The sequence below is a fragment of the Schistocerca serialis genome, chromosome 2, assembly GCF_023864345.2.
Source record: "Schistocerca serialis cubense isolate TAMUIC-IGC-003099 chromosome 2, iqSchSeri2.2, whole genome shotgun sequence".
Classification (NCBI taxonomy): Eukaryota; Metazoa; Arthropoda; class Insecta; order Orthoptera; family Acrididae; genus Schistocerca; species Schistocerca serialis.
This window is the reverse complement of record NC_064639.1, coordinates 493,448,087-493,463,115: the sequence shown is the minus strand read 5'-3', so window position 1 is coordinate 493,463,115 and position 15,029 is coordinate 493,448,087. Positions and strand designations below refer to the sequence as shown.

The 15,029-nt window shown below is 41.0% G+C and overlaps 1 protein-coding gene across 1 annotated transcript in view; it reads left to right on the top strand.

Moving 5' to 3' along the window:
- LOC126456129 (uncharacterized) overlaps window positions 1-15,029 on the top strand; it is a 33,734-nt gene that overhangs the window by 12,889 nt on the left and 5,816 nt on the right. The window contains exon 2 of the mRNA XM_050091882.1: window positions 4,198-4,496. Coding sequence (XP_049947839.1) covers window positions 4,198-4,496 — 299 coding nt within the window. The remainder of the gene's footprint in view (window positions 1-4,197; window positions 4,497-15,029) is intronic.

The following is a 15,029-nucleotide window of genomic DNA, read 5'->3' as shown; positions in this document are numbered from 1 at the left end:
GTTCTAATGATAAATAAAGCGGCATTTAGTTTCTGAACAAGATCCTAGACATGGGCTTTCCACAACAGCTTACTATCTATCCAAACACCTAGGAACTTGAACTGTTCCGTCTCGCTTATAACATGCCCATTCTGTCTGATTAAAATATCAGTTCTTGTTGAATTGTGATCTAGAAACTGTAAAAACTGAGTCTTACTGTGATTTAGCATCAAATTATTTTCCACAAGCCACGAACTTATTTCATGAACTACATTATTTGATAATGTTTCGATATTACACACAAGATCCTTCACTACCAAGCTGGTGTCATCAGCAAACAGAAATATTTTTGAATCACCTGTAATACCAGAAGGCATATCATTTATATAAATAAGAAACAGCAGTAGCCCCAACACCGATCCTTGGGGAACGCCCCATTTAACAGTGCCCCATTGGGACTGAACATCATTACCACTCTCAATATTGCGGAGAATTACCTTCTGCTTTCTGTTCTTAAAGTAAGAGGCGAACCAATTGTAAGCTACTCCCCTTACTCCATAATGTTCCAACTTCTGCAGTAATATTTTGTGGTCAACACAGTCAAAAGCTTTCGTCAAATCAAAGAAAACACCTAACGTTCGCAACCTTTTATTTAATCCGTCCAAAACCTCACAGAGAAAAGAGACTATAGCATTTTCAGTTGTTAAGCCATTTCTAAAACCAAACTATACATTTGACAGCAAATTATGAGAATTTAAATGCTGCAGTAACCTTGTGTATACAACCCTCTCGAAAACTTTAGCAAACACCGATGGCATAGAAATAAGTCTATAATTATCAACATTATCCCTTTCTCCCTTTTTATAAAGTGGCTTCACTACCGAGTACTTTAATCGGTCAGGAAACCGACCACTCCTAAAGGAAAAGTTACTGATATGGCTAATTACTGGGCTAACATACATGGAACAATACTTCAGTATTCTGCTTGATACCCCGTCATATCCATGAGAGTTCTTGGTCTTCAGTGATTTAATTATTAACTCAATCTCCCTCTTGTCAGTATCATGGAGGAGCATTTCAGGTAACAGTCTCGGAACACTTTTTTCTAAGAGCGCTATATGATTCCCTGTTGGGACTAGGTTTCTATTTAGTTCACCTGCTATATTCAGAAAGTGATTATTAAATACTGTACATATATGTGACTTATCAGTAACACGGACATTCCCACTACGCACTGATTCTATATCCTCGACCTGTGTCTGCAGACCAGCCACTTCCTTTACGACTAACCATATGGTTTTGATTTTATCCTGAGACTTAGCTATTCTATCTGCATACCACATACTTTTTGCCTTCCTAATAACTTTTTTAAGCACCTTACAATACTGTTTGTAATGGGCTACTGCGTTTAGATTGTGACTGTTTCTAACGTTTTGATATAATTGCCACTTTGTTCTACAAGATATTCTTATACCTTTAGTCAGCCACCCAGGCTGCCTGTTTGTGCTAGTACCCTGTTTTGAACGTTCTAACGGAAAGCAACTTTCAAAGAGCACGAGAAAAGTATTGAGGAAAGCATTATATTTATCATCTACTGTATCAGCGCTATAAACATCTTGCCACTCTTGTTCCTTGATAAGGTTTACAAAAGTCTCTACAGCAACTGGATCAGCTTTCCTAAAAAGTTGGTAACTATATTTAACATGTGTTGCAGCACAAAAATCTTTTAGACTTAAAATTTGTGCATCATGATCTGAAAGGACATTCACCATTTTGTTAACAGAATGCCATTCTAGTAATGACGAATGACCAAAAATATTGTCTATGGTTGTTCTACTGTTCCTTTGCACTCTCGTTGGAAAGAATACGGTTTGCATTAGATTATATGAATTAAGGAGGTCTACCAGCATCCTTTTCCTTGCACAATCACTTATACAATTTATATTGAAGTCACCACATATAACTAACTTTATGTATTTCCTATAAAGTGAACCAAGAACCTCCTCTAGCTTTAGCAAAAATGTTGTGAAATCGGAGTCTGGGGATCTATAAATAACAACAGTAAGAAGTTTAGTTCCACTAAATTTAACCACACCTGCACAACATTCAAACACCTTTTCAGTGCAGTACTTTGAAACATCAATTGAATCAAATGGGATACCGTTTTTCACATACATGGCTAATCCCCCACACCGCAAAGAGCTCCTAGAAAAGCTGCCAGCCAACCTGTATCCTGGTTAAGGAAGCCTCTGAATTATCTCCTTATTTAAGAAGTGTTCAGATATAACAATAATTTCAGAGTCAACATGTATAAGCAGTTCACTAACTTTATCTCTAATGCCTTCTATGTTTTGATGAAATATACTAATTCCCTCATTAATCGGATACCTAAGCTTTGTCGAAAGTGGTTTCTTTGTTAGAGAGACTTCCCGTAAGCAGGAATACCTGTCAGCTGACTTCAATCTAAAAAAGGTACAGCTCTAACACCCACAACTACCGGAATTTTCCCATGAGTGATCCCACCACCCCCACCTATGCTGTCACCTATAAGCTTTGCCAACCTCCCCTTTCCATACCTGTTGAGGTGCAGGCCATGTCTAGTGAAACCCGTCCTGCTGATCGACTCCACCGACACCACTGAAATGTGACTCATGCCTTCTGTCATCAGCGCACCCCCAAGTCTCATGTTATTACGCCTGACGGCTGTATTAAGATGAGGCCGATCGTGACGCTGAAACAGTTCCACGAAATGCACATTCGTGTTGCCAGTCTGAGTGGCTATCTTTTCCAGGTCACCATCTATGTCATACTCCCCATCCCTATCAATACTATTACCAGCCCCACCCACAATCACTACCTGATCCTCTTTTGTAAAATCCCTACATAACCCCCCTATATTAAGTCACCTGAGCCAATCCTGCATTAGGCTTCACAATGCTGGTGACCTGGTACTCACTCCCCAAAATTTCCTGCAACTGCTGGCCTACACCTCTACCATGAGAACTACCTAACAGCAGAACCTTCTTCTTTCTCTTAGACTTTGCAATTGTTCTAGCCACCGTAACTGCTGAAGTCTGCTGCATACTTCCTACATCTACAGCTAATAGAGATTTCTCTCCACTAGACTCTGACGGTTGGTCATATCTATTACAAACACCAATAGTAAAACTATCTGAAAATCTCCTTCTCCTAGCAAATCTCTTGCCAACAGCCAGCTCCCATTCCCCAACCCCCTTCTCCCTCCTCATCCTATCTAGCTCCTCCTGTGCGTTTTTCATCTGCACCTGAAGGGCACAGATCATACGCTCCTGCTCCTCTATCAACTTACTCTTGTTACATAACCTGCAGTTCCAGGAGAGGATCTCACCAGAATGCCCACCGGCTTCCCCACTGCATTCACCCCAGTGAAAATACTTCGAACAAGTCTCACACCGCAATCCACTACTCACGAACCTACGGCAAAGCCCACTCTTCTCACTCATGGTAAAATTTTACAGTTATTGAAACAAGAAAACAACTTTATCTAAGTTCCGCTACTACAATAAGAAGATGTTGAAAACTGATTACAGTAATCACAAACTTGCTCTACAAGGAAAGTAACTACTATTATTGACAGTATTAATCAACAACAAATGAGAATATAACAAAATACTATCACAAAAAGAAAATCAAACGTTTAATGACAGTAACGAAACTGAAAGCAGTTCGCAAAAATTTCTTCTGAAGTTATTTCACCGGAAAACACCAAGAACACCGGTTGAAGACTACTAAAGTTCCTAAATAAACTACTATACACAAACAATTAATTAGTACTTAGCTTTCGATGCGCCGCTACAGCTACAACTGGTCAGCGCGGAATGTAAACACGGCTAAGAGGTCAAGTTGCTGGATAAGAAACACTCACAAATATCAGGTCACAACACAAGAAAGGCAGAGGTGAATGAAGAAACCACTAATAAGTCACTTATATAGTAAATATTATCACAAAAACCGTTAAAATATATATCTGCATCCTAAAAATAGATGAAAACTGAGACAGCGATCTCACACACCGTCACGCGCTTATGACGTCACACCAAAGACTGACCAGATACGAACGTGAAATGTAGTTATGAAAGAAACAGAAAAATAACAAGAAAGATTAGGCCCCCTGTACATCTGAGAATCTCTCAATTTCTAGAAATTTTCCTAATAACTGACTGTTTGGTGGAATTACAGTGTTCATCAGTAACCAGCCCGGCCTCGGATCTCCTGTACTTCCTGTACGGGAACGCCAGCGAAGACGTCCATCGGCACCACGTGGAGGACCTGCTGCGCGAGTACCACAACACGCTGGTGGGCCTGCTGCGGCGTCTGGGCATGGAACACCAGGCAGAGGCCTACACCTTCGAGGAGCTCAAGAAGGACATGGACTACTGCTTAGTCATCGGTGTTTACTTCAGTATCATGAGCGGATTTGGCCTCACCTCCGAGGAACACGGCGCAGAGTATGCAAAAGCGGTCAATGATCCAGAGAAGTTTGACAAAATTGTCGTTAAGTCATTCAGGAATCCGTATTCATTGTCCTACATTAAATATCTGTCGCCAATTTTCGTTAGCAAAGGAATTCTATAATATTATGTATTCCTTCCGGTATATTTTTGAAAAAGCCGTAGGTGCCATTTATTTTTTTACCTGAAAGATATAAAGTTATATTGTAAGGACTAATCTTGGACTTGTTGACTTTAAAAGAGGCCAAGATTTAAATTCATCAGCCATTAAAAGATATTCACAAGCATATGTGAATGTAGTTGAAATATCATTCTGTTACTAAATTGCACAAATAAGTTTGAATGTTGTATCTTCTCTTGGTGTATTTTTGAGACAGAATCTTACTTGTAGCTTCATTTGATTGTGTCCCAGAGTTGGTAGAACAAAAATTGGACCAAGTAAACATCTTCACTTATTATTGATGAGTGATCCTTGCTATTTACAGTAAAGTTAAAATTATTCCATGTTTACTAACATAATTAAAGTGTAATACTAACATAATTAAAGTGTAATGTAGTAATAGATACAGTAATAATACATGTTATTTTTGTTCACGAGTAATTTGTCTTCACTTTTGAGCAGATTCCCAATGGAACTGAGCCTGTAAACCAAAAAATTACCTGCCTACATGGCGTATGGCAATGCTGCTGCCAAACCGTCACAGTTTGGTGTGGGGTGGTACGATACACTGAATTCGTGGTCTCCGTTAGTCAGCAACTATCTTACAGGAGAAACTGAAGAAGCCATTAACAAAGTTTTTCTTGAAGATACCCTTACGGTTTTTGTAGACCATAGACCGTAATAATTCGAATCCTTACGACACACCACAATTAGTAGGCATTGACGCACAATATCATCAATGCTTGAATGTCATTTGATATACAGTTTGGGCATTCGTGCACTAATCGTAATTTTCAAATTATAGAGACAATTCGGTCACACGATAAGAGCCCGAATCTAGTTTACGAAGATCTAGTGGAATCTTCTAAAGAACTGATTGCAGCCGTTGAATAAGTTAGGCAATAAAATGCGTTGTTGGAAAGTATGTTATAGTCCATCGTTCGTTGTCATGACGATGCGAGTCGACATTTTGAACAGCTGCTTTCTGCAAACACCTCCGCAGGGCAATACGACAGAAAATTAAGTATGTCTCCAAAAATATTGCAGTTCCATCGTGTGAACGTCACCTTGAATGTGGACTGATCTTAAACGTCTTTAGCCAGTTTGGTAACCCATTCCTCTGGCCTCGTCATTACAGAGGTCTGAATGCACACAATAACTGAGTCGTTTGTTTTTGTTGATAATTTTAATTTAACGCAGCCACGGAGAGAATAAATCACTTATCCTCACATAAAATTACTCCATAACAAGACAATGGACATCGTAGGTTTCTGATGTCACTGCACAGTAACAGCACCTGCCAGATACACCCGAAAATTTGTCTGTAGTATTGATACTAACCTTGTACATCTAAAAAGAGACAATGAATGGAATGAAACTTAATCTACTTCCTTCTGAAAAACACGGTGCTTGTTTGTTCCCAAAACGGTTGTTTTATCCATCAAGATGAATTAAACTAACATGGGTTGAGTTATAATTAATCTATGGAATATAATGACAAAAGTCTTTATACTTGGAATGGACCTGGATAGATTCTATAATGTTATCACAAAAAAACTAAACTCCCCCCGAACAGGCCATGAAAGCCCAACGTCACCGGCCGGCCGCCGTGTCATCGTCAGCTCACAGGCATAACTGGATGTGGATATGGAGAGGCTTGTGGTCAGCACACCGCTCTCCCGGCCGTATGTCAGTTTACGAGACCGGAGCCGCTACTTCTCAATCAAGTAGCTCCTCAGTTTGCCTCACAAGGGCTGAGTGCACCCCGCTTGACAACAGCGCTGGGCACCCATCCAAGTACAAGCCCAGTCCGACAGCGTTGACCTCGGTGATCTGACGGGAACCGGAGTTACCGTTGCGACAAGGCCGTTGGCATAATGTTAACACAGGATTTACGAAACCAGATCTTAAACAGTAATACATTTTCTGAGGCTGCTGTAGCCTCTGACAGTATTTTATTCGTTATGAATGTCAGATTAAAACTGAAGAAATGTCAGAAAGCTAAAAAATTAAGGGGATGAGATGTGGATAAATTGAAAGAACAAGTTTTTCAGATTACAAAAATAGTATCAGGCAACGTTTGATTGAAAAAGAGGAACGAATTGTATAGAGGGTGAATGGATAGCTTTGAGAGATGAGCTAGTGTAAAAAGACAAGGCCTGCAAGAAATCATTGGCCAACACGTATGTTGAATATATTTGACGAAAGGAGGAAATATAAAAATGCAATAAAGGAAGGCAACACAAAGGGAATACAGACAATCAAAACATGAAATTTACAGAAATTGTAAAATGTCTAAACAGAAACTGTAAGAACACAAATGCTACGCTGTGGAAACATCATTGACTAGGGGATATTTAGATGCCATCTGTAGGAAATTTAAAGGGAGCCTTTGAGAAAAGAGAAACAATGATAGGAGGAATATATACTGTGATAATGTCATGGGTCAGCGATATGCACATATACAGATGGTGGTAGTATCGCGTATAAAACGGTAGGGTATGGCGGACCTACCATTTCTACTTGATTAGTGTAAACAGTTTTTCTACGTGATTATGACCGAACGACATGAGTCAGTAGACACTGAACGCGGAATGGTAGTTTAACTAGAAGCATCGGGTATTCCATTTCGGAAATCGTTATGTAGTTTAATATTTAGAGATGCACAGTGTAAAGAGTTTGCCGAGAGCACCACACATTTCAGGCAATACTTGTCGCCACGGACAACGCCGTGGTCGACGGCGTTCACCTAGCGGCCGAGAGCAGTGGCGTTTACGTAGTGTTGTCAGTGCTAAGGGCCAACCAAGACGGCTTGAAATAACCACAAAAGTCAATGTATGAGTTAGAACGGTACATCGAAACTTGGCGTTAGTGGGCCATGACATCAGATGACTGAGAAGAGTGCGACATTGCCTGCAGCGCCTCTGTGGTCTCGTTACCATATTTGTAGAACCTTTACCGACTGGATGGTGGTGGTTAGTGTTGACCGTCCCGTCGACAACGAGGTCATTAGAGACGGAGCGCAAGCTCGGGTTAGGGAAGGATTGGGAAGGAAATCGGCCGTGCCCTTTCAAAGGAACCATCTCGGCATTTGCCTGAAACGATTTAGGGAAATCACGGAAAACCCAGATCAGGATGGCTGGAGACGGGATTGAACCGTCGTCCTCCCGAATGCGATTCCGGTGTGCTAACCACTGCGCCACCTCGCTCGGTCTTTACCGACTGGAAAACTGTGATCTGGCCCGACGAGTACCGACTTCCGGTGGTAAAACTGACTGTAGGGTTCGAGTGTGGTGCAGACCCCAAAGAAGCCACGGACCCACGTTGTCAACGAGGCACTGTGCAAGCTGGTGGTGGCTCCACAATGGTGTGGGCTGCGTTTATATCGACTGGACCCGATACTTTGGTCCATCTGAACCGATCACTGAATGGAAATATTTATATTCGCTACTTGGCGATCATTTGCCGCCATTCATGTGATTCATAATCCCAAACATGTCACCAAACCAAAATTGGTAGCGATTGGTTTGAAGAACATTCTGGACAGACCGATCGAATAATTTGGCCACACAAAATCCTGCACCAGCAACACTTAGGCAATTATGGACTGCTGTAGAGAAAGCATGGCTCAGTATTTTTGCAGGGGACTTCCAACGACCTGTTGAGTCCATGCGACGTCGAGTTGCTGCATTACGACGGTCAAAAGTAGGTCCGACGTGACATTAGTAAGTATCCTATGACTTCTGTCACTTCAGTATCTATAAGGTATACAAAGGTAACAATATCATAGAAAGCGAAGAGGAAGTAGATGATATGGGAGTGAGAGAGGAATTTGACAGAGTACTTGAGGACCTTAGTCGAAACAACGCCTCTGGAATTTCCATTTCGTGGGAATGACTGAGAACTTGAGTCAGCCCTGACGAAATTATTCCACCCGGTGTGCGAGGTGTACGAGATAGGTGAAATATCCTCTTACTTCAGGGAGAAAGTAATTTTCCCAATTTCAATAAGGGTCGGGTGCTAAAACCTGTCAAGAAGTATTTATAGAAAAATGGAAAAACTGATAAAAGCCTACTTCGGCGAAGATCAGTTTGTGTTGTAGATATGAGTAGAAAATCGCGAGGCAATACTGTCCATACTACGAACCATAAAAGAGAGACTGAGGAGTGGTAAACTTACCTCTACAACATTTGTAGATTTAGACAATGAAGGCGAAATGTACTGTTTCGGATGGTGGAGAGGAAGAGATGGAAAAACGTAGAGTTGCCAACAATATGTACAGAAAACAGATTGTAGTTTTAAGAGTCGAAGGGCATGAAACGGAAGCAGTAGTGGATAAGGAAATGAGAGAGGTTTCTCGTCTATCTGCTATGTTATCCAGCCTGTAGATTGAGCAGACTGTGTGGGAAGCGAAAGAGGAATGAGAGAAGTAATTACAACTGAATGTGAAAACATGTAAACTTTGAGGTTTGCCGATGACATTGTATTTTTCTATGTTTGTTTGTAAGACAAGATTTGAAGGTCTCAGTTTTTTAGTCATTTGATCCTGAGAGGGGCACTGCGCTAGTGTTCGGTTACCTAAGCTAGTCCACATGTTCATAGTCAGAACGTCCAACAAAGGTGTGGCTTCCGTACGCTATCTTATAGAAAACGTCTGGGAGACCCATCAGCCAAGATAAAAACTCGCGGAAAACATCATCAAGAAGTATTTATAGAAAAACGGAAAAACTGATAAAAGCCTACTTCGGCGAAGATCAGTTTGTGTTGCAGATATGAGTAGAAAATCGCGAGGCAATACTGTCTATACTACGAGCCATTCGTGGCATCACCTGGGGGAAGGGGTGCAGGGGAATTTCAGTTGTGACTTTGTGGACATCGGCTCTTGCAGTGGATTTTTCGGACGCAGAGTAATGTGCTCCGCTGTGGTATAATAGTTGTCATACCATCCTCATCGATGAGCAGCTCAACAAGAGGATGCGCATGACTACTGGTACAAACAGACTAACTTCTATCTACTGACTTCCTCTGCTAAGCAGGATCTACCCACCACAGATTCTCAGAACTAAGACCTTGTTAGAGATTACCACAATATAGAAGAGAATAAGGAAATATCCATTCATCACGACATAATTGTCTCGTATGAAAAGAGGAAATAGGCCATACTGTGTGCTGAACATGTAGCTTCCAGTAATTCGAAAGTATGATATCATTGTAGCAATAGCTAGTGACACACTAGAAATGAAAAAGAACTGGAATGGTTCGAGAAATACAATTGTAATGTTATCGCTAAAGAACTTTACAGGAAAGTGTGTATCAAATGAACTAGAATCCACTCTTGATTTAATCGGTGCTCTTACGCACTCTATAAATGCGATATTGTGAATCTCCGAGTTGTGACTGTGATACATTGTTTCTGCGAGACATACAAGAGAGGAATATTGAGAGTATTCAGCCCAGTTGAAAGTCATGTGATTATTGCCACATCATGTTTCGGGGCAACACTATCTCATTTTCAAGTGCTACAAACAAGAATACCAGATAAAATATCCTTCTTATTCCGGCAGACGTGTGAGAATTACAGACGTCCTGATTTAAAACCCACCTTAAAATATTTTTATGCCATTAAGCCTCGTCACAATTTTAAAAGAAGCTGCACACGTGCAATGTCAAATCAAACCATAAAACATAAATGATAAGCTGGTGCATCCATTACGTAAGAGAGGATTGCCTCCTCCGATGCTGTAAGGGCAAGTGGTATGATTTTATAAAAGCCAATGCCACAGCGGTGGAATGAATTAGAAACATTGGTATTATTTAGTAGATATATTTTTGTTTTATACAATGACAGTCATTACGTATTACACGCTGAGGAGCCAAAGAAACTGGTACATCTGCCTAATATCGTGTATGGGACCCGTGAGCACCCAGAAGTGTAGCAACACGGCGCGGCATGGAGTCGACTAATGTCTGAAGTAGTGCCGGAGGGAAGTGACACCACGAATTCTGCAGGGCTGTCCACAAATCCTTAAGAGTATGAGGGGGCAACAGCATGTTGCAAGGCATCCCTGATATGCTCAATAATGTTCCCGTCTGGGGAGTCTGGTGGCCAGCGGAAGTGTTTAAAATCAGAATAGTGTTCCTGGACCCACTCTGTAGCAATTATGAAGTGTTGGGTTTCATTGTTCTGCTGGAATTGCCCAAGTCCGTCGGAATGCACAATCGACATGAACCAATGCAGGTGATCAGAGAGGATGCTTATGTATGTGTCACCTGTCAGAGTCGTACCTAGATCTATCAGAGGTCCCATATCACTCCAACTGCACACGCCCCGCAACTTTACATTGCCTCCACCAGCTTCAACAGGCCCCTGCCTACATGCTGGTTCCATGGATTCGTAAGGTTGTCTCCATACCCGTACACGTCCATCCACTCGATACAATTTCAAACGAGACTCGTCCAACCAGGCAACATGTTTCTAATCATCAACAGCCAACAAAGTCGGTGTTGACGGACCCAGGCGAGGCGTAAAGCTTTGTGTCATGCAGTCATCAATGGTACACGAGTGGGCCTTCGGCTCTGAAAGCTCGTATCGAGAATGTTTCGTTGAAATGTTCGCAAGCCGACACTTGTTGATAGCCCAGCATTGAAATCTGCAGTAATCTGCGGAAGGGTTACACTCCTGGCACGTTGAACGATTCTCTTCAATCGATGTTTGTTTCCTTCTTGCAGGATCTTTTTCCTGCCGTAGTAATGTCGGAGACTTGATGTTTTATCCGGTTCCTGATATTCACAGAACACTAGTGAAATGGTCTACGGGAAATTCCCCACTTTATCGGAACCTTGAAGATATTGTTCCCATCGCTCGTGCGACGACTATAACATCAGGTTCAAAATCCCTTAAATCTTGATAACCTGCCATTGTAGCAGCAGTAACCAATCTAACAACTGCGCCAGACACTTGTTGCCATATGTAGGCGACGGCGACCACAGCTCCGTACACTGCCTGCCCGCATATCTCTGTACTTGAATACGCATGCCTATACCAGTTTCTTTGGCCCTTTTTTGTGAATATACTGCACGTGTGCGCCATTCTGATGACGATGATGGTTGTAATTTTGTCAGAGAAGACAATAAACTTGGAGGATCAACTGAATGGAATCGATATTAGCTTCAAAAGGTTATGAAATGAAGAGAGAATAACTGAAAATTTTTTTGTTAAAGCTGAATATAAATTTAGTGTTAGACAGTATTTTTAAAGATTTTTTTCTGGAATGTGGTCTTCCACTGAAGAGAAGAGTGGACCATCAAAAGTTCAACAAGAAGAGAACAGGAGCTTGCTAAATGTAGTGTTACAGATGGATGTTGAAGGTTAGATGTGGCGCCTGGTTAACTAATTAAAATTAGTTAATCAGAATACCACAACATGATACGTAAAAAGGGAGGAATCAGTTGATAGAAAACTTTCCGAGGCGCTGAGGAAACCTCAATTTGGTAATACAGAGATGTGTGAGGGCAAAATGGTTCAAATGGCTCTGAGCACTATGGGACTCAACTTCTGAGGTCATTAGTTCCCTAGAACTTAGAACTAGTTAAACCTAACTAACCTAAGGACATCACACACATCCGTGCCCGAGGCAGGATTCGAACCTGCGACCGTAGCAGTCTCGCGGTTCCAAACTGCAGCGCCCAGAACCGCACGGCCACTTCGGCCGGCATGAGGGCAAAAATTACAGAGAGAGACTAAGGATTGAGTACAGTAAACTCATTCAAATGAATGTAGGCTGCAGTAGTTACTCAGAGATGAAGTTGCCTTCGTATTAGAGACTAGACTGGTTTGTTGCATAAAACTAAAGCGAAGATTGAAGACCGCAGCAGCAACATTAGACACCTTAAACAGGAAACGAATTTAGCGAAATCTGTTATTACGTTGTCAGAATGAAAGCGATATCTACACCAAAGGGAAAAAAGATTCGAAAATAGAAGTTTCATGTCCCAGATTGCAGTTGGTTTCGTCAAAGTTATATTACCATCTTCAGACCGTCGGATACTTGAATTATAAAGCCAGTCCGTGTGCACATTGCCATCTGGAGATTGAAAGCATGGAGGCAAATTTACAGGAAAGATACTCCCACGTAACACTTAGTACACTCAAGTAAAAGGCATAACTATATCAGTAAGGCATGGTGCCTGTTTTTGACATACACACATCTGACAGCAGTGTGTTATGCTCTATCTGATGTACTTGAGATCTCTTTGCATTGCTGATAGGCCTTTGTTTTAGTGTACTAAGTGTTGCACTGGAGCATCTTTTCTGTGAGTTTAGCTCCATATTTTCAATGGCCAGACGGCAGTGTGCCACACAAGCTGGCTTTATAATTCAGATATCCGATAATCTGAAGGTGGCAGTATATCATTGCGGAAACTAATTATCAGGATATGAATCAACTGTAGTCTGGGCAATAAAACTTCAATTTGGAGCTCTTTTACTTAGGTAAATTTACTGGAACGTAATAACCTGGTCTACTACAATACCATATCACTTAATTACTGTTAGAGACTCAACATCATCCAAAACTTTTTCTGAATTTAACACACGTTACACCTTTTATAAATCAGTTGCTTCTTCGAAGCCTTATTTTGACAAGTTGTTTATTTTACACGCTCGTGCTTTTGCCATCCGAAAACTGCTCCAGATCAGTCGCATCTGTCGACGAATCCTGTTGGGCAGCACATGCTGAGAAAATAGCCTGGTCCCCTTCCTGGTGCACTACAGCCATATTGTGTTGCAGCCGAAGTAAACAGTTTTACAAGGTCTGCGCTCATTGGTGCCGTCATCATCAAGGCTGCTGACGTCAGCCGCACCTCTCACTTGCGCTGCCACGAATTGCAGTGTTTATGCGTCATTCTATTTACTGCTCACGCCAGCATTCACAGCTTCACTACACAACTAAGATACATCGTGAAATACGATTGTTTAGGAACATCGGGTGCGTGGACAAGTGTTGTTGACGCTGTAACGATCACCAGGTTTCCGCGCAGTGGATTAACGTCACGCTACCACCAGAATTTTAACAGTTTTGGTTTTTGCCTTATGTCAAATGTGCACCCGCGTAAAGCTACATACTATTAAATGTATATACCCCTTCAAATTAAATATTATGTGCTTGAAGATGGTACTACAAAATTAGAAATTATAGAATTGGGCTTTCTGGAGGATTACTATTAATGTCGGGTGAGTACTCGCGTGGAGTTCTTTGTCTGACAAGGTGAAAGGAGTCTATTGGGGCACACTTGTATCTAGCACCCGTATACTATAGTAATATTAATGTAAATTAAACTGAAATTATGATATTATAAACGATGTATTTCTCTCATAGGCTTTATAAATCGGATTACTGACTGTGTACGACCGTAGAGCCAAATATACTGTTTCTCGTCTGAGATAATTAGTGCTGCAGTAAGAGAGCGGTGGGCGAATAGTTGTAGGTAGCTGCCTGTGAGCGAAAGAGGACGGAGCAGGCAGTTTTTGTGGTGTGCTGCGTGAAGTCACCAAGTGTTAGATTAATGTAGGTGTGTCAATAATGTTGAACATGCAAGAAAAAGTCTTCATGCAAGTAAGGTAAATATCTTAAATAATTATGATTTCTGTTTTGCCAGCGCGTTAATATACATGAACTGACTGATAATTTGTAGTTGCTGAGGAACCCCAGAATGTACGTATACTGATTTGATAAAAAGGCTAGTTAGATTTTTCACTTTTGTAATGTTTCTAAGATGTGTTAACAGAGCTATATGTAATTTGATGATATGCATTTATACTGGTTTAGTGAGGGTAAATAATACTAGCTGTATAAATCTCATTGTTCATGAATCAGTCAGTAAATATGACGTGTTGTTTTGTCCAAATTCAGTTGTCAAAAGACAAACTTAACTTGTAATATAATTTTTTTTAAAGAAAAACCAGTGTTAGTAATTCACCACAATCAGTACAGTCTCCCTGTCCAGGTTATATGCCTTCTAAAGAGATGGATTTTTCTCAGATGTTTTCATTTATCAGCCAAAAGAATTTCATGTACATTTCAAAGTGTTACGGCCAGCATTGTGCACCGCTGAGCCTGTAGCTAGCATATTTTGTTCATGAGAGACCATAATATATCGCGTTCCACCGTTATTGCTTTAGGGGTAAGAGAATTTAAGCTGTTTGTTATGTGTACAGGGACCAAAGTTATCAGTTTATAACAGGGCCAGAGGACTCAGTGCCCAAGGGGATAAATATATTGTGAAGTGACTGTATTTCTTTATTGGTATTGGGAGTTGTATTGCCCAATCAATTCGTTTTATGTTTTTGCTAACAGTAATACAGATAGGCACACCACTTGCATTTACAAAACGCTATACGA